This window comes from Helianthus annuus, chromosome 1 (assembly GCF_002127325.2).
Source record: "Helianthus annuus cultivar XRQ/B chromosome 1, HanXRQr2.0-SUNRISE, whole genome shotgun sequence".
In the NCBI taxonomy this organism is placed as follows: domain Eukaryota; kingdom Viridiplantae; phylum Streptophyta; class Magnoliopsida; order Asterales; family Asteraceae; genus Helianthus; species Helianthus annuus.
Genome location: NC_035433.2, coordinates 106,153,494 through 106,172,493, shown reverse-complemented (window position 1 = coordinate 106,172,493; position 19,000 = coordinate 106,153,494). Strand labels below are relative to the sequence as shown.

The following is a 19,000-nucleotide window of genomic DNA, read 5'->3' as shown; positions in this document are numbered from 1 at the left end:
TACCCATAAAATTCCAGCATAAAGTAAGGCAAACTATTAATTAATCCCAACACGATCTTGCATAGTATTAAACTCAAAACATATTTGATGTCATAACCTCAATTATTCTATGGTCAACAAGTCTAAACATCATATAGCAGATGCAGCTTATTATGCAACCATGGTGGTCTGGTCATCAGGATGTTCATTTGGTGGCGAGAAGCGAGTCAATCTTTTTCTCAATGTGTGCTTCATGGTCTTCAAGGCGACCTTTAACCTCACCCTTCTCCCATAAGATTAAAGTCGGGACTCCTTTCAGCTTGAACGTCGAGTCCACCCTCCATGGGTGCAGTGGGTTCCTCCACGTGGGTCTGTCCCCAACATAAGCCCTCAGGAGTGCCACATCATCGCCTGATGATTCAAGTTTCTTGTATATAACTGGTTCAGCTCGCACACAGTCTGTGAAAAAGAAAGATAAAAGTCAATGAAAGTATGAAACAACTTTCAATTCTTTCCCATTGCAACAAACTCATACAAGAATTAGCATAGTCATATTTGGACCAACACGATAAAAGTAAGTGGGCTAGAAAATGACCCAACTTAAAACATACATAACTTCCATGCTGTTTGGAGTTACATGGCCACAATATATTGTCGAAACATCTCAACTAGAGGTGTAAACGAGCCGGGCCGAGCCCGAGCCAAACTAGGCTCGAGCTCGGCTCATCGTGTTTTTATGAAAGCTTGAGCTAGAGCTCGGCTCAGTTCAAGCCTACTTATTTGAGCTCGAGCTCGGCTCGCAAGCTAAACCCAAAACTCGAGCTATTTTGAGAACAACCTCAAACAAACTAAAAGCTCGGCTCGAGCTCGCTTCAACATCGCTTAAACGAGCCGAAGCTTGGCTCGCCAATGTTATCATCATTATTGTTACTTTATATATTATATATATAAAATGTAAAATTTGTTTGGGCTTGTATTTCAGACTCGAACTTGGGATCGATAACAAAACGAGCTCTATTACAGGCTCGAGCTCTGGCTCGTCGAAGCTCGACTCGTTCGAGCTTTTAACCGAGCCGATAACGATAACGAGTAGCTCTCGAGCCTCTGGGCTTGTTTACACCCCTAATTTCAACAAGTCGGGTCCAAATTACTTCTTCTAGAAATCCAATTTTTCCCCCAAATTTTTGTTAATGCAACAGTAGTCTACACTCGACAACTATACCTTAAATTTAACAGAAAATGCATCAAAATTTGGAAGAAAAAAAAAAAATTAGGGTAACATTCCTCTCCTAGCACTACAACTTTCAGAAAAAAAAATTCACCATTTTACTCTCTTAAAAAGATCATAAAACAAGTTTTAAACTTAATTCCATCTTTTTAGAACAAATTAAACTTACAACGACTGAACTACATTAAAGTTTACAGCAATAATCAAGTGAAAGAAAAACCCTAGGTTTGAAATTAACAAGTATTAATTAAAGTTGGAAACTGAAATCAGTAATGAGAATATGCAATGGTATTACCAGGGCACCAACTGCGATTAGTGGAAGGTTCGTTATCAGCCAAAAACAAGATGAGATTGTTCTTGTTGTTTGGTGCTTCTGATTTGAATTTCTCGAAGACGGCGTTGAAGGTCGATAAGGTAGCGTCAACCGTCTTCAAAGGCATCTTTTTTACTTACAACAATGGGGATACGATTGATTGATTCTTCGTTTATGATTTATACACAACAAGATGATGATTGTCACATATCAACCTTATACTTTATGAAATATACAATACACTCCCTTCATCAACGGGCACGGGTAGATTATTATAGGTTTCCTGGTTATAGTCTAACATATCTAGGTTAGCTATATATCTAGAGGTGTACAAACCGGGTATTTTAATAACCCCGGTTCTGGTTATGGAACCGATTTCGGTTTCTCGTTTTAAGGTTGGAACCGGTTATTAATATAAGTGGTTTGGTTCTGGTTCCAGTTATTTAACCAAAAAACCATACCGCATGTGCCCGATTTCAGGTAGGGTTCGGTTTCGGTTCTTATGAAACCGTACCCTATGTCCAAGCTTTTAGTTCTATATTTTCGTAATTTTAATACTCTTTTGCATTTTTATTACTTTATTTTCTTGTAATATTTGTTTATTATTATTAAATATGCATTGTATAATGTCAGAAAAGTAAAACAGATGCACTAACATAAATTTAAAAGAAAAATATTAGAATCATGTATCGGGTATAGTCGGGTATAATCACTTTTGGTTTCGGTTCTTAGCCGGTTTCAGGTATTATCGGTTTCGGTTCCTATTGAGATCAAAATGCATACCCTATCTATACCCTACGGGTAGGGTCGGTTCTGGTTTCGGGTTTAGAATACCCGGGTATTAAAAAAATCAGTTCCGAGTTTTTTTACCAGGTCCGGTTTTTTTTGCACCTCTATATATACCAATCAAATTGGTAGAGAAATTATAACTTTGAGTTTTTGAGTTAGATTTCTCCGTAATAAAAATCCGTGGGTGTTTAACCGTGAAGAATCATATTCTGATTACAACATTCTGTACCAATTAATCTCTTTACTACATCCCCTTAGAGCGCTCGCCTTCTTCTTCTTCTTCAATGGACGGTATGTGGCTACGAACCAACCACCCTCTCTCTTTCATGTTGAGTTTTTGAAGGTCGACAGACCTTGTTGCTACTGCCTACTGATGCTCTTATAATTTATAAGATTTATTATACACCCCTTTCACATTGGTATATCTTTTAATACAACTTATTTTTTTTGAATGACCAACAAATCAATCCCGAGCACTCTCAGGGTACCCATTGAACAAACAGAGTACTCTGAAAGTAACCCGAGTCGTCCACCATCAATTTTGGGGAAAACCCGATAGCCCACCCGACCGTAGGCACCTCCTTAGAATAGTTTATGGAAGATGTTACGTCTTTAGAATACAATAATCATTGACTTTAGAGAGTAGATTTCTACACAAAGTGAAGTGTATGTTTTTGGTTTTTTTTTTTATAACTATACTCTAATAAAAGATATCGGATCATGTTTAAGGTTATTGTAACCTTTTTTTTTCTAAAATAAAAGATTACCCACTATTCACCTTACACATTATGAAATGAGCAATAACATCCCTTGATCATTGTGACATTTGATGGATCTTTTAAGGCCACACAAGAATGTTTCTGATGTGAAACAAAGCATAGATCCACCCAACAAAACCAAAACCTTTGGTAAGTAACCATTCATTTGCTTTACAATACAAATTAAAGATCAGTTGTTTAGCAACTTAAAAACCCAAACATCCTAAAATCCTAAAAAATATAATAAATTAAAATGCTTCCCAAAATTCCTAAAAAAAAAAAAACCAGAGTAGAATAAAACACAGATTGAGCAATCCGTCGAAGACCATAATTAGACATCGAAACCATTTACAAAGATGACCAACACGCCGAGTTTATACCAACTGCAATAACAAAACAGAACAAAATCTTGAAATTTGAAAATTAAAAAGATATATTGATGACGAGTTTGAAACAAGATTATCTTACCAAAAATTATTCCATTAACAGCCTTGGAGCATTTCTAGTTAGAAAAATCAAGCTTTGAAAGCTTTGATGTCACCTTCAGAGTGATATCACCATAAGGTTCATCTTGCTTCACATCAACAAGATCACAGCTCTTCAAGACCTACATCATACATATGTAAACAAAAGTTTTAACAAAAGAAAATGACCATTTGACCTTGAAAGTCAACGCTTAACATAACACATTAACACAAACAGAAACTTACCAGTGTTTCAAAAAACATTCTAGAGCATACTTTTCTCGTTTTTCCTTCAAGAATGCTCTTCATACTAACGGATCCAAAGTTTTCTGACGAAGACGGGGTAGCCGCTGACTTTTCTTTTATCAGTTTAGCCACACCTCTGCAACACCGTCATCGAAACGCATTAAAAATAAATTAAACTGAACTTTAAAAGTTAAAACCAAATATGTCCAAGAAAAGTACCTGGTTCTTGGTAACAATGAGCCTATTTCTGGTGTACCCTTCAAACCTGTATATATAATTAAATAAAACATTATAATCAAATATCTTCTTGAATTTTAGAAAGAAAAAAATCAATGAACATACTTGGTGTACCGGCATCATCTTCTATAAACGCAAACTCCTGATATATGAATGCAATAGTGAGTTTTAAATATTCAACAAGAAACTATATAAAAACGGCAATTTAATAATATCCGACACAAGAAGATTTAAGGAATAGAAAACATACTTCGGCATCATCCACCTCAGGGATATCGTACAAACCGCCACTGTTATCAAAACCCTGATGACTTTCAGGAAACGGGGTGTCGGTATCAGAAAAAAACGATTTAACAGATGACGCAGGAAAAGATCCGATAGACGACGTATGGTCAGGTGTAGGCCCCACACTAGTCCCTGCGGTTGTTGCTGCCTGATATGATTTCGACCCGACGTCAGTACTGAAAGCAGGGGTGTTTTGGTCCTCGTGGTGGGGGGAAGAGAATTGTGTATTGTCCGGAGAACTTATCGGTATCAGGTTGTCACCACGGTCAGCGGAGTCGCTAAAACGTCCGATTTCCATAGCATCGGGATTAGCTTGTTCAATGTTAACTTCCATAACACCGGGACTAGCTTGTTCAACGTTAATTTCCATAACACCGGGATTAGCTTGTTCAACGTTAACTTCCATAACACCGGGATTAGCTTGTTCAACGTTAATCAGACAAGCTTTTGAAGATACATTGTCATCCTCGTGCAATTCCGAAAGATTATCACACAACCCTGCACATTGTGTAACGTGTTTCATAAAAATTAAAGTAACTGTTAAATTTCTCAAAAACACAAAGAACTCATGTCGATGGTGTAATTAACTAATTATATGTTGACTAACCGGTAATTACAGGGTCAAACAGGACTTTTTGCTTCTTATGGGCATTGTTCAATCTATAAACACCCAAATAGGAAGATACTCCTTTTCTTTTCCGTTTCAAACCGCTAGCATCGTCGATAGCTTTTTTCATGAACCTATATCAACCAAAAAACACCTCATCAAAAAGCAGCAACAAAAAAAAAAACACAAATAGTAATATAACGTTATAAATTTATAATCTAATTGAACCGTACTCATTAGTCAAGACTGTAGCTTGATCATATTTAATCCTTCTCCGTTTTACCCTTGGTGGGGCCGGTGCCAGCTCAGCAGACCGTTTAACTCTTGGTGAAGTTGATACTAACTTAAACGAGGCCTGACGTGCTGAGCTATCTTGAACATGATCATGATCAGAATGCATGGATTCCCGTGATGAACTTTGCTTAGGTGGCGAGGAGGGTCCACCGTTATCCGGGATATCGTTTAAATTTGATGAATCATTATTATTTTTTTCGGAAATCTCGTTCACTATTTCCAGGTCTGGTGCAATCTCGTCTGGAAGGGCATCACTTATAGGAGTCTTCTGCACACTAGGAGTATTGATACGAAGAGTTTCAACTTCAAGCGGAGGAACTACATCATCCTCGTTAGTGATGATGTCATTAGATCGTAAATGATGATCAGGATCGGGATCTTGAACACCGTTAAAAGTTGAGGGTGGAGTATGAGGATCAGGACTGCATTTAAAACATGATTGAATCATTATTAACAAAATTTATCAATGATATAATTGTTATAAAAAAGTTTATGCATGTTTGACTCTCAAAAGTCAAACAAAAACATACATATCCTCCGTGTGCACTGATCTTGGCACGGGGCTATTCCTAATGATAGATGGACTTCGAGATGAAATCTACAAAATACCAAAGCCTAAAGTTAAACTTCCATTATAAAAAAAATAGCTAAATTACTCGATTTTCAGCCAAAACAAAATGCAAATACCACACTAACCTCACCAACGGAAATCATAATATATCCTGCAGGAGTTCCATGTTGGTTTTTCGAAAAACTGGCGGGACTATGATCTGAACAAATATTGTGCTAAACTTTAAAAAACCACAGGTTCATTGATAAATAATATTAAATATAAAACTTAATATGATTATACCTGTAAACGAAATATCTTCGTTGCGCCTGAGATGGTTGTCTGGAGACCTATAAATCAATACCAATATTTAACTTATGATTTAAATCATCAAAATGAATGGATCAAGGTTTGAGTGGAAAAGGGTAAAATAGGTATACCCATTTAGGTCGTGGTCGTCGATACCCATTAAATCAAGGGCAAAGTTGTCAGGCAAAGTAATGGACTCATCCTTTGCTTGATTTGCGTCTTCGGGTAGATTAATATCGGCGTTTGCATAAGCCTTGCTTATTTCTATGCGTAAAGAATTACAGTCGCGCTGGAGATACTCGACTTTCTTTGAGTAAATTCTAACAACGCCAAATAGAAGATGCCCAGACATTCTTAAGGCAATCGGAACTTCCGGGTTCATTATTTTCTCTACAGAAGTTCAATCCATGCATCAGTCAGTATATTATCAAAAGATATCATTAAGAAAATCTTGAAAACAAAATCAACCAACTTGATCAACCAATAATGTTAATAAAACAAATACACATCTTTATTAACACTAATACGGTCCGATACCAAATACATTGAACCAAACAGTAAATCAAAGATTCAGCATCAACAAGCAGTAACAAAATATCAAAACTTTCAAGATCAACCCAGATGAAAACAAACAAAAAGAAACCAAGAAACACACAAACATGTCAAATTTACTCGATTAATATCATTTTCGTGTTTAGTAAACTGAACACTGTATCAAATAATTTTAAATTCAATGACCCACAAACAAACACAAATCAAAGCAACAAGAAGGGATTAAAGAACTGACCAACAGTTGAGGGGATGTTGACACTAATATAGTTGGGTTTCTTGAGTCTGTTTTGAAGATGTGCTGCACACCACACAGTGCCCAACGGACCCTTTCTTGCAAGCAGATTGTGAGAGTAGAACATCTTCAAGATTGGATTTTTTGTTGAACGAAACAAATGGGTTTTGTCAGAATTGGGGGTGGGAGGGAGTGAATTAGGGTTGAAAATTGGGGGAAATTATGGGGAGCGGGAAGAAAATGGCGCCATTTTAGGGAAGAATGTAATCCATGATTTTGGTTTTTTTTCAAACACACGATATGGGTCATGGAGTCGTGGGCTGGACCGAAACTATAGGGGATTTTGATGTGTGTAAAAAAAAAGATTATATAATTTCAAACTAGTAATAACATCCGCGAATTTCGCGGTGTTAAGAAATAATATGTTTATTATTTTTAGAAAAAAATTATGTTTATATTGATAATAAAGAAAACTGTACGCATAGACTTATTATAGAAATATGAAGTTGAAGATTAAAATACAACGAAGAATCGTACAATGGATCAAACAAAACCAAAAAGATAAGTAAATGAATGAAATACATTTTTCTGGTCTCAAATATAAACGAAAGCCTATTACTCTAACACTTCTACTTGTTGGAGCTTCATAACAAATAACCTCGAATTCATTTTTGACCAATTGAAAAAACAATCATCACCTAACGAAATATATTCGGCTTCAATTATATCATGTCATCCAACAACACCGTACCTATCGTAAATGAAATATATGAAAAAAAATTATTATTAGTAATATATTGAAATGCGTTGAAAAATAAAGTAAAATAAAAGTAATCAATAACTTGAGTAATCAATTGGCAAACCTTGCTTGACCATCAGTAAAATAAGTGTATATAAGTTATATGTACGCAAATATGCCGAAGAAGCATATGGGTTGTTGGTGTAGTATCCAGGAGGTGCACCCCATGGTGGTGGAATATAGCCCATGGGCCGAGGATGGGGATTGGGGATGTTGGTTAATAAATAAAAAAATCATTGGTGGGTATGATCCGATGACTGATTCTAAAGAAAAGAAATTAGAAACCATCTGACCGAAAAGTTACCTCAATAAGTCAGTCAACTAATACGGCTAGCTACAATTCTACAAAATAATAATAATTTTACAACCATGCCGATTCGGTATCGGTTGGCACCGAGCTCATCCCTACCCCTGAAACTAAAAAAAGAAATCATTAAAAGTTGAAGAAAATTAACAAAAAAACGTTGTACGATACCATTGTCCGTACAGTACCCGTGATCAGGGATGAGCAAATGGTACCGGGTAGCAGCACCGAATTTCCCGAACTAAAAGATTTTCAATATCAACTCGGTACCGACTTTTGGCGTTTTCAGTACAAGCTGGTGCCGGTTTTTAACTTCATGTGCCGATACCGAACAGGATCATCGCCCAATTTACCCAATTACACAACACAAAACCTTATATGACATGTACAATTATACATGTACAAATCCTAAGCCTTATGTCAAAGTACAAACAAAACATAAGAACCTACAATAAAGAATAGCATGTAAAACCTTTAATGCATAGCTTACAACAACTATAAGCATAACAATGTTACAAATTGATAATATATAATAATAATAATAATAATAATAATAATAATAATAATAATAATAATAATAATAATAAGATTCATCTAGTCATTGAATATGATTAAGCCATAACTTTCCTTGTGTAGCAAGCAGTAAGAAAGTCAAAGTAATTCACATAGTTTGGCCTTTTGTGCAAAGCCTAAAGGACTAAAAATTCTGGAAAAAAAATCATAATAGCAATGTAATAATGCTAAAGTTCAGTTAGAATTTAATTAAAAACATTTTAAAGAAGTTAAAGCATTTAGTTTTTAGCAGCAAGAAAGTCAAGTAATTAGCAAGTTTTGACTTTTAAAGATCAAAGGAACCATATACACCCATCCTTCTAAAATTTGCATAACGATCTTTAAAATACTCTACGACTGTAAATTGGTTTATGTAATCAGATGACTGCAAGTTGATTCCCACCAAAAAAATAACAATGAGAAAAAAAAAGTCAATAGAGGTGGTACTTCTCTACCAGTTTTTTTATAAATTAGTTGATTTCAGTCATCTTATATCTTTAATGTATGAAAGCTAATAACTTTTAACCAAAAGAGTTGGAGTAGTTTAAAACCTTTTGATTCACTTTATTTTAAAAAGGATTGTATAATTTCAAATTTGGATATGATATTTTTCCAAAATAAACTACCACCATCATCTTTTTTCTAACCGATCTAATCATATAAGAATGGGTTATGTCGTGCATTACGGGTGTAAGGGTATAGGGAGTGGTTAAACATTTTCAATAGGTAAACTTTCAAATCGACCAATCAAACAGTGTCACGTCATTTTACATATTGCTTAAAAACGTTGGCGGTAGTTAGACACTTTGGAGTATGTAAATTATTTAAAAAAAAATGTGTGATTGGTTAAGAAGGCATGGACCCCACTACACACCCCCTTCTCTATCTCTCTTTCCCTCCCTCTCCCCGATTCGGTGAGCTTTCACCGATTTCTCCCCCAAAATCGGTAAGGATGAACGGTAAACAAACTTGGCGGTGGTTACCGATTGGTGCCGACCCACCTTTACCGCTCGACACCGTATACCCTAAGTGGCTCGGTTTTAAAACCAAATATCTAATTTAACTTATAATAAAAGATTTTAAATAATATCACATGTCATTTCTTTTTTCATATCTATTTATATTTTTTAATATATATTTTTAATATTATAAGCTACTACATAAATATTACTTATCTTTCTCCTTAACATATTTTTTCAATTATGATAACTAATACATGAATATCACAATACATAAATATCACTTATGTTTATCCTTAATCTATTATAATAAAATAATAGAGTAAACTGCAATTTTACCACATGGGGTTTAGGCCAATTGGCACTCTTACCCACCCCCTAACAAAATAATTGCAATTTTACCCCCCAATGTTCGTTGTTATGTCGCAAGTTTACCCCTGACATCAAATTTGTTAACTGATCTGTTGACTTGGCGGTGAAATGACTATATTACCCTTTTATTTTACCCCCCAACATTCCAGTTATGTTGCATAATTACCCCCACAGATAAATTACTAAAATGCCCTTTCTTATTACCCCATATACTTTGAGTTTAGAAGCAATATTACCCCCTGTAACTTTCAAATCATCATGAAACCAGTATCAAGCTTTCAAAAGAAAAGAAATTTCAAGTTCCACAACAAACCCCTCATGTGAAAGAAAGAACCAAGATTTTCCTATGATCAAAACCCATCTCGTGACTTCCCATCATTTCCCCCAAATAATCAGACATGTAGTGCTACTTGTACCTTATGCATATATAATTGTACCCACCATTTTAATCATAGAACGAAGCTTTCACATAATAGCACTCATGGCACACATTTTATTTCGGGGAGGCTGGCTGATTTCTTTCACTTGTTTCCGAATTTGAGTTACTTTGCGCATTCGAATAATCTTGATGGGAGGATGCCCTTTTCGCTTGTGAATTCTCGCAGCATTTCGTCGTTGGTATTGAGAAACAATTCGTTTTCTGGTTTAATTGATTTAAATTGCTCGGCGATGGTGAACCTTAAGTTGCTTGATTTGGTTGATAATAAGTTTACAGGTTCGATTCCGAATAATCTTCCTGCCTGTCCATTGTTGAAGACCATAGATCTTGGTGGAAATAATCTAACAGGGCAAATATCGGAAACATTTAAAAACTTTAATTCATTGTGTTATCTTTCTTTATCAATGTGCAGCTTGAATAATTTATCTGGATCACTACAAATTCTACATATGTGCCCAAATCTTATGACTCTGGTCCTTAGCCGAAGCTTTGACACCGAAGAAATCTTTCACTTATTTCCGAATTTGAGTTACTTTGATGCGCATTCGAATAATCTTGATGGGAGGATGCCCTTTTCGCTTGTGAATTCTCGCAGCATTTCGTCGTTGGTATTGAGAAACAATTCGTTTTCTGGTTTGATTGATTTGAATTGCTCGGCGAAGGTGAACCTTAAGTTGCTTGATTTGGTTGATAATAAGTTTACAGGTTAGATTCCGAATAATCTTCCTGCCTGTCCATTGTTAAATACCATAGATCTTGGTGGAAATAATCTAACAGGGCAAATACCGGAAACATTTAAAAACTTTAATTCATTGTGTTATCTTTCTTTATCAATGTGCAACTTGAATAACTTATCTGGATCGCTACAAATTCTACATACGTGCCCAAATCTTACGACTCTGGTCCTTAGCCGAAGCTTTGACAGTGAAGAAATGTCGTCTGATGCTAAACTACAGTTCAAAAAGCTCAAAACTCTAGTGATTCCTAGTTGCAAGCTCACGGGTAGGACACCCGTTTGGTTAAACGGGTTAACCAAACTCAGGATACTGGACTTGTCATGGAACGAGTTGACCGGAAGTATCCCACCCTTTTTAGGAAGTTTGTAGTCTTTGGTTTACTTGGATTTATCAAACAATTATCTAAGTGGAGAGATCCCAAAAAGCCTATCAGGATTACCCGATCTGTAGTTTCATGAAACCTTTGTGTTATTTAGTGGAGAGATGGAGATCGCCGGAGATGAAGATTGCCGGAGAAGAAGATCACCGGAGATGAAGATCGCCGGAGATGTGGAGGAGCGGTGTGGGAAGGTGGGGGGCAAGAGTGCTAGGAGTCTCAAATGTATAGGGGGTTGTAATGTGTAAGATACAAAAGTATAGTGGAAATGACCTATATACCCTTTGACTGTTACTTAATTATGTTGACTTTTAACAGAAGTTAACGGTAGGGGGTAAACTTGCGACATAACAGCGAACGTTGGGGGGGTAAAATTGCAATTATTTCGTTAGGGGGGTAAGAGTGCCAATTGGCCTAAACCCCAGGGGGTAAAATTGCAGTTTACTCAAATAATATTAATCTATAGAGAAAAGTGTTCGGATTGTCACACCCTGACTTTGCGGAAGCGTGGGTTAATTTGGTGTGACTTCTTAATACCATAGCTTAATTACAACAAAGCTATATGAAAGTAAAACCATGAAGAATCATCCATTAATTAAAGTCTTAAAAACAAAATACCACAACATTGTTTGAAACGCTGACACATGCATCGAGTTTACAACACTTACAAAATAAAAACATTGTTCTTAAGACGCAACCACAAACATAAAATAAAACACCGTTTAAGACTTGCGACTCGTCTAGGTAAAAGTCGCAATCCCTAAACGAGGATGATCCCGTAACTCTAACGCAGCGTGAAAACGTAGCATACCGTGCCAGAATCCTTAGTTCCCTGAAATACATGTAAGTTGTAAAAATCAACAAAAATTGTTGAGCGAGTTCATGTGTAAGTGAGTAAGTAAAACCTTTGTAAGTATAAAAATCCCTGGTATGTAGCAAATAAGGAAAAAGAGATCACCAATGGTTTGCAAGGCCATTGATATGTGTGATGTACAGTAGGAAGACTCAAACCTAGCTGATTTTGCGTTGGGTACAAAGTCACTCCGAGGTCCGTTCTGTTGGGCCTGGGGCTAGGCTCGCTACACCCAGATAGATCTACCGCTACTGTCCGTCGGTCCTACTCTGAGGATTAATGGCCTTCAGTTCACGCCTACCCACTCACATGATCTAAGTAGTAACCATCCTTACGCTAACCATACCATGTAAAAAGTACTTGTAATCATAGTAACATGTATTTCACCCTCGCAGTTTAGAAAACTGAAAACAGTTAAGAAAAAAGGGGGACATGAACTCACCGAAGTGCGTCTCTAAAAAGTATCTCCCAGAAAATCTGTTGTGCGACGACCTGCACATACTAACTTCTATTAGACGGACGGCTGTGCCTTAGTTTAAGGTTTAATGTCTTTGGGAAATAGTTAGGCAACTATTTCGTGTTTACACTTCGTAATTATTTGCTAAATACATTCCTTCCCAAGGACTGGGGTTTTAATACACGTGCGTTCATATAATTTCGAAATATATTATTAAGTCTCACTTAAAATATATTTTATTTCATTTGTCCAAAATACTTTACTTCCAAAATATAAATATTTTTTCCCAAAAATATTATATTTTATTCCATATAATTTTTCCAAAATAATATCCTTGTCAAAATACACACTTATGAGTATTTTCTGAAAATACATAAGTTACGTTGTAAGGTTCGGGTGGTATTAATAATACCGGTGTAACTTAAATATTTATCGTGAGGGCGTTCGTATTATTTTGGAGCCGTTAGTATTCAGTGTATTCTAGTAATATTATTTTTACCCTAAAAATAATATTCATGTAGTTCACCAAATAATCATGAAATTTACATAAGTGTTATTATGAAAAATATATACTAAATATATATTTATCAAGATTTATTTTGTGAAAATCCCACCTCCGACACTTGGTAGTTTTGTAATAAAAATCGTGGCGAAGTTTATTTGGAAAAATAAGTTAAAAATTATATTCATAACACTTGCGATAAAAATATTTCCAAGTGTTAGATTTTTGGAAAATTTTCGCCAGAGTTTCCCCTGTAACTGGAGGTGGCCACACTTTCTAGCGTATCATTTTCTTTTAAAGATTCAAATCAACAATGTTCCCAACATTAATCAACCAAGTTTCATCATCAAAATAGTCAAAATAGATGTAAATCGCAAAACACATGAACTTGTGGTTTGTGTAAGATATGTAGTAACTTTCCACATATTTTTAGTAGATCTTTCTATAAATAAACTCGGTTCCTTGAGAAATCTTGTTTTTAAAGAAGATACATTTCTACAACTTCTTGCCAAAAATTACAAAAATAATTCTTTGTTGAAACTTTTTGTTACACAAGTGTCTACACACTTGTTTGTTCACAAAAGCACCTTTATTTAGGAAAGATCCGACTTTCAAAAATATGATTTCATTTGACACTTGGTTCTTCGAATATACCACTTGTAGATCTTTAGATCCACTAGTTTAGAACTCTATTTCATAAGAAAAATTGTTTTTACACAAGTTCATGTTTATGTTTGGAAGGGTTCATCATCTAGAAACTTTACAACTAAACATAAGGCTAGTTCATGTTTTGTGAACATGATTTAGCGGGTTTGATGACGATCCATTCCCATACGAGCAATCAACAACCAAAAATAATCATAACAATACTAGTTTTATAAGTTTTACACTATTATTTACTTATTAACCACCAAGCTTATCACCTTTAGTAGACTTTTAATTTTGATCTTTAGTGTTCATAATTTTCAACCGACAAAATTCTTATTAACCACTTTAGAATAGATCAAGAAGGCGTTTAGAGTCACTTACTACTAGCTCGAGGCTAGGGAAGAAAGTAGTCGAAAAACGAGTGGTTAAAAGCAATGTAGTGAGGTCCTTAGCAATCCTGAGCACCGGGCTTCCTCGTATGAGATCCTTCACACTTGTGGATGCTTGGAATGGCTTGATCAAAATCAAAAATGGATGGTGGGTGGTGCTATGGTTCCGGCCGTGAGGAGCAAGGAGGGAGAGAGAAGTGATTTTGTGTTAAGTGTGGTAATGAGTGAATGGTGGACTTGTGTTGTTACCTATAGACAATTCTTTCCTAATTAACCAAAGGTTATTGTGTCATCTTGATATATGACAAGTAGGATTATTTTAATCAAAGTTGTAAGATGGTGTCCCCTATGGGGGACCGAACTCGGTTACAAGGGAGGGGGTTTGGTTCGATTCCAACTAGTCGGTTAAGCATTAGTTATGTTAAGTAGGACCCTTAAGCTAGTTACTAGAGTGTAGTGTCTTGTGGCGGGTGTCAGGGTATTCGGGGACCCTAACTAACTCAGAAAAAGAAAAATAATGTTGATGTCAATATTTTTATGTCCCGAGTTAAGTCCGGTTGTTTGGTTGGATACTGATCCGTTTAAGTGCTTAATAAGCATTTAATGTGTCTTTAATATTATTTTTAGTGACACAAAGAGTTCCAGACACTTTGGAAAGTGTCTAGTATTATTTTCCCAAGTCTTTGCACTTTACTAGTTTGCTAGAATGCTGAATTTTGGGTTAAAGTGCAGAATTTTGCTTTTAAATCATATTTTTGGCACATCCGGTCACTATAACTATCACCTAGTGACGCAGTTCTACAACCCTCATTTCCCTACACTCTCTACTAGTGTAGTAAGCTATCTCTGGCTCATACAGGCCTTAGAGGCAGTGTCTGTCTGGTGCTAGCTATGTCAGTACGTTTACTGGGTTATCCGTTTATTGTGTTACTGTGCTTTTGTGCATCAAGTTTGTCACTAAAGTTCTGTATGTAAATAATAGAGTGATAGTTGAGAAAGTATGATGCAAGTATGTGTATGTATCAGTATTCAAGTAGCAGTTTATTCACAATTTCAAGCAAGCACAGTAATTAAGCAGTAATTAAATAGCAATTAATTTGTACGGATACCTGATTTGGTGAGGGTTGTCACATGGATAATCTTTATCCAGATTTCACCTATAGTTCCTACATTTTAAAAGTTACAGCTACGGTCCCCAAGTTTTGCAAATTCGTTCTCGGATGGTCCCTCATGCGGATGGAGGTTAGTTTTTTTAGAGTTAAGTGGGTGTGAAATGACTAAAATGCCCTTAATATAAAAAATAACCATTAGAGTAAATTACTAGTTGGACCCCTGTGGTTTAACCATTTCAGCCCAAAAAGAAATCTTTTAACATATCAGACCCTGAGGTTGCATTTAATAACAATTTTGACCCCTGTCACTAACTTGGTTACTTTTTTTCAGTTAAGTGTAAGAGTAATTAGGTCATTATATACCTTAGGGGTTGTTTTTCATAATTAAATGTTCTTCTAATATTTTTGAGATTGTTAATACAATTACTCTTTTTTTATTATTCCGTTATTTTCACGATTATTATTTAACAAAATACGTTTTAAATATAAAAATAAATATGTATTTTCATTAACCGTTTATTTTTATAAAAGTCATTTTAAAAAATAATTTTTTATTTTACATTTTGTTTAAACCATCTATCATTTTTAAAATTGTTCCTTTTTAAACCGTTTGTTTTTTTAAAATTGTTCCTTTTTAAACCATTTGTTTTTTTAAAATTGTTCTTTTTAAGGTCGGTTGTATTTTGAAGTTTCTTTAAACACTTCATTTTATACCGTTTTTTTTAAATCATTTATTTTGTAAACACTTATAAACTACTCACTTTTTAGGTTATTCATTATTTAAATTTTACAAAACGACATGTATAAAAAACAAAAAAGAAATGTAGATTTGAAAAAAAAAACATTCTAATAAAAAGTTTGCAAAAGATCGTTCATTTTTCAAACTTTTTTTAGAATGGTTTATTTCTTTGGATCGTTTGTTTAATCAAATTCGTTATTTTTTCACCTTTCGTTTATTGAATTTGTGCATTTTCTAGTTGCTTGCACTTGTTAACTTGCTTTTTTAAGGTTTTGTTTTTTTATAAACAACATTTTTAATCTTCGTTTAAAATCTATCGATTTTAAATTCCTTCGATTTTTGAAATCGTTCATTTTTTGAAGTTATTTTTCCCTAACAGCTATAAGTAAACTTAATACAAAATTTCAAAAAATGAACGATATCAAAAACGGTTCTAAAAGGAATGGTTTAAAAAAAACGCTTTTAAAAATTAATGACTAAAAACGATTTTTTTAAAAAAGTTTAAAAAATGATTTTAAAAATAACGATATAAAATGAATAGTTTAAGAAAAACATTAAAAGACAAACAACTTTAAAAATAACGATTCTAATAAACAAGAGGATTAAAATGAATAATTTTAAAAACGACTGACGATTTAAAAAGGTTAAAAAATCAAATGATTTTAAAAACAACATTTATAAAAATATAAACGGTTAATTAAAACACATATTTATTTGTATATATAAAATATATTTTGACCCGCCCTTAGAAAGCTATTATGGCTCACATCTTTTAAACATCTAGGATTTAATTTGATGACCAATTTTATTCATGTAAACATATCGACTTTCTCTTGCTTTAAATCTTAACTATCAATTTCCAAGTCTCGCCCCAAATGAATTAACATATCTAATACACCGAAATAACCTAAAGTTCCACTGCCAAATTGTGAAATTAGATCAATTGGTGGAAGACTTGCATTTATTTTGAGAGATGCAAGTTCAACACTCACTTGGTGTAGAGTGAGGCACTGGTGGACAATGATAGAAGATCCAGGGAAACTTGGGTTGGATCTTTGAGTCAAACGGATTTTACCAGTAATTTCACTGTCATGCCTACGGGTGGGTGGGTTACCGGGTTTTCCCCGGAATTGGTGGTGGACTCGGGTTACTCTCGGAGTACTACGTTTGTCCAGTAGGTACCCCGAGAATGCTCGAGATTGATTCTGTTGTCCGTTAAAAAAAAAGCCCACAAGAGGCCAAGCTTATTATTATTTTTAATATTTTTTGTTAAATTCTGAATCCAAGTTTGACTTTTCTTTGTTGAGTTCGAAGAAATCATGTAAGCACCAGACATTATTTTAACATACCTTTGCATATCTATTAGGCTACATGGCCATGAACCTAGGCGCCACATCACCATCCTTGGAAGAATAGTCTATCCCACAAAATTAGTGGAAATGGGAGGATGATCATACCCCATCATTTTATTATTATTTTTTAAAATCTTCCACTTTTTTAACATTTAACAAATAAATTAGAAAAATACCATAAATTCTTGGACTGAACGATTACGTTTTTATTATTTTTTTTAAAATATCGCACACCACTATAAATTCTTGGACTGAACACACCACACACACCCATTGAGGCCCAACAGCGAAGGCCCAATCCTTAACTTGTTGCCCTAGCAGGTCGCACAAATTGAAGTGTGCGATTAATTTTTTTTTTTTTTGCAAAGGAAACAGAATTGAAGTGGATTTTGTCTTTTAGCGACTGTCGCCAACGTCCAACACTCGACAGTGAGGGCGAGGACGGGGTGGGGTGGGATGGTGTGCGGTCCGTCGCCGGGGCTGGACGGGTGGGGGATGATCCCCATATCGTCTAGCCTTACACCACTTTCTGCAACTCAATTTTACTTTTCTATCATTACTAAAAATTTGAATGAACATATACCTCCTCACGCTTTCTTTAACAAACACATATTACTCAACAACACAAAAAAACCATGACTACTGAAAGCCAAATCTGACCCAAAATCATCACAGCCACATAAATGAGAAACCAAACCAATCAAATTCAAAAATCAAACACAATCCAACTCGATGAAAATCAAACGAATCTAAAAAAGGCAAGATCAAAAATCAAAATTAGAGGAGAAAATGTTTTAGACAATTAGGGTTCAACCGTTCAGGTGAAGCTTGCCGTCATTATCACCATGCTTTTGTTTGTCTTAGATGATGGTTCCATCATTGTCATCGACTTCGCAAACCAAAAAGAACTCATATGCACCAGCATCATCATCATCGGTTCAACAAACAGTAACTCGACGTCGTAGCATCGAAACCACCCAAAAAACAACCGTCATCAGGATTCTAAAAAACAACTATTATCATGAAACACACATAAACTGCTGGCCATATAAAGCCTACTGCCAAAGGTTTCCATCCAAGAACATTTATTATACTTCATCCCTGTATAACAAAAAAGAGAGAGAGAGTTATCACGTCGTACAACCCCCGCTGTCGCCATAGACAGCTGGAATGCTGTCGGCAAATACAAAGTTGTTTCTCTCTCTAAAAACCCTGTTCTCCGTGTACAAAACCAGACCTTAGTAGGTCACGCAAATGGCTGTCGGCCAAAAAGAAATATAGAGAAGAGCGCACAGGTCCACTGCCGCTATGGGTGGTCGGAAAGCCGACGACAACATTAAGACGACACCATTTTACTTTGTATCTCTCTCTAGAAACCCCACCGTCGTTTCTCAAAACATTTAATATTGAAATCACCTAAGAGGAGATGAATCCTAAAATAGAGGACAACTGTGTAAGAGGGACACCTCAGAAGCCACGTGTACCCAACACAAAACCGTTAACATAAAGTACAAGCTAAATAAACAAATAACACTAATGGAACATGACATATAAACACCATAAGCTT

General features: G+C 35.2%; 3 protein-coding genes across 4 annotated transcripts; 1 reads left to right on the top strand and 2 right to left on the bottom strand.

Annotated features, from left to right (window-relative positions):
* LOC110874558 (thioredoxin-like protein Clot) lies at window positions 1-1,804 on the bottom strand. Its single transcript, XM_022123139.2, has 2 exons — window positions 1,503-1,804; window positions 1-438 (listed from the first exon to the last, which is right to left on the bottom strand). The coding sequence occupies exons 1-2, from the start codon at window positions 1,645-1,647 to the stop codon at window positions 185-187; spliced, it is 399 nt and encodes a 132-aa protein (XP_021978831.1). The 5' UTR covers window positions 1,648-1,804; the 3' UTR covers window positions 1-184.
* A 1,385-nt stretch (window positions 1,805-3,189) lies between these two features.
* On the bottom strand, window positions 3,190-7,155 carry LOC110874572 (sister chromatid cohesion 1 protein 3). Of its 2 annotated transcripts, XM_022123145.2 has the most exons (14): window positions 6,847-7,155; window positions 6,191-6,449; window positions 6,054-6,100; window positions 5,897-5,970; window positions 5,731-5,798; window positions 5,140-5,622; window positions 4,907-5,040; window positions 4,735-4,797; window positions 4,265-4,698; window positions 4,120-4,156; window positions 3,997-4,042; window positions 3,778-3,913; window positions 3,536-3,674; window positions 3,190-3,450 (listed from the first exon to the last, which is right to left on the bottom strand). In XM_022123145.2, exons 1-13 carry the CDS (start codon window positions 6,968-6,970, stop codon window positions 3,570-3,572), a joined length of 2,010 nt encoding a protein of 669 aa, XP_021978837.1. In that variant the 5' UTR covers window positions 6,971-7,155; the 3' UTR covers window positions 3,190-3,450; window positions 3,536-3,569. The 2 variants fall into 2 exon arrangements, with proteins under 2 accessions (XP_021978837.1, XP_021978834.1); XM_022123142.2 differs by having other exon boundaries at window positions 4,265-4,797; window positions 6,847-7,153.
* A 3,343-nt stretch (window positions 7,156-10,498) lies between these two features.
* On the top strand, window positions 10,499-11,629 carry LOC110929338 (phytosulfokine receptor 1). The gene is made up of 3 exons (XM_022172482.1): window positions 10,499-10,973; window positions 11,046-11,370; window positions 11,482-11,629. The coding sequence occupies exons 1-3, from the start codon at window positions 10,499-10,501 to the stop codon at window positions 11,627-11,629; spliced, it is 948 nt and encodes a 315-aa protein (XP_022028174.1).
* The last annotated feature ends 7,371 nt before the right edge of the window (window positions 11,630-19,000 follow it).

Bases quoted from the DNA above. Each gene is read 5' to 3' on its own strand.
- LOC110874558 (XM_022123139.2), bottom strand. From the start codon at position 1,647: ATGCCTTTGAAGACGGTTGACGCTACCTTATCGACCTTCAACGCCGTC. The intron at 439-1,502 runs GTAATACCATTG...TCTTTTTCACAG, and splicing joins TAATCGCAGTTGGTGCCCTG to ACTGTGTGCGAGCTGAACCA.
- LOC110874572 (XM_022123142.2), bottom strand. From the start codon at position 6,970: ATGTTCTACTCTCACAATCTGCTTGCAAGAAAGGGTCCGTTGGGCACT. The intron at 5,971-6,053 runs GTATAATCATAT...ATATTTGTTCAG, and splicing joins CGAAGATATTTCGTTTACAG to ATCATAGTCCCGCCAGTTTT. The intron at 3,675-3,777 runs GTAAGTTTCTGT...TGTATGATGTAG, and splicing joins GAATGTTTTTTGAAACACTG to GTCTTGAAGAGCTGTGATCT.
- LOC110929338 (XM_022172482.1), top strand. From the start codon at position 10,499: ATGGTGAACCTTAAGTTGCTTGATTTGGTTGATAATAAGTTTACAGGT. The intron at 10,974-11,045 runs GTTAGATTCCGA...ATAATCTAACAG, and splicing joins GGTTGATAATAAGTTTACAG to GGCAAATACCGGAAACATTT. The intron at 11,371-11,481 runs GTAGTCTTTGGT...TGTGTTATTTAG, and splicing joins CCACCCTTTTTAGGAAGTTT to TGGAGAGATGGAGATCGCCG.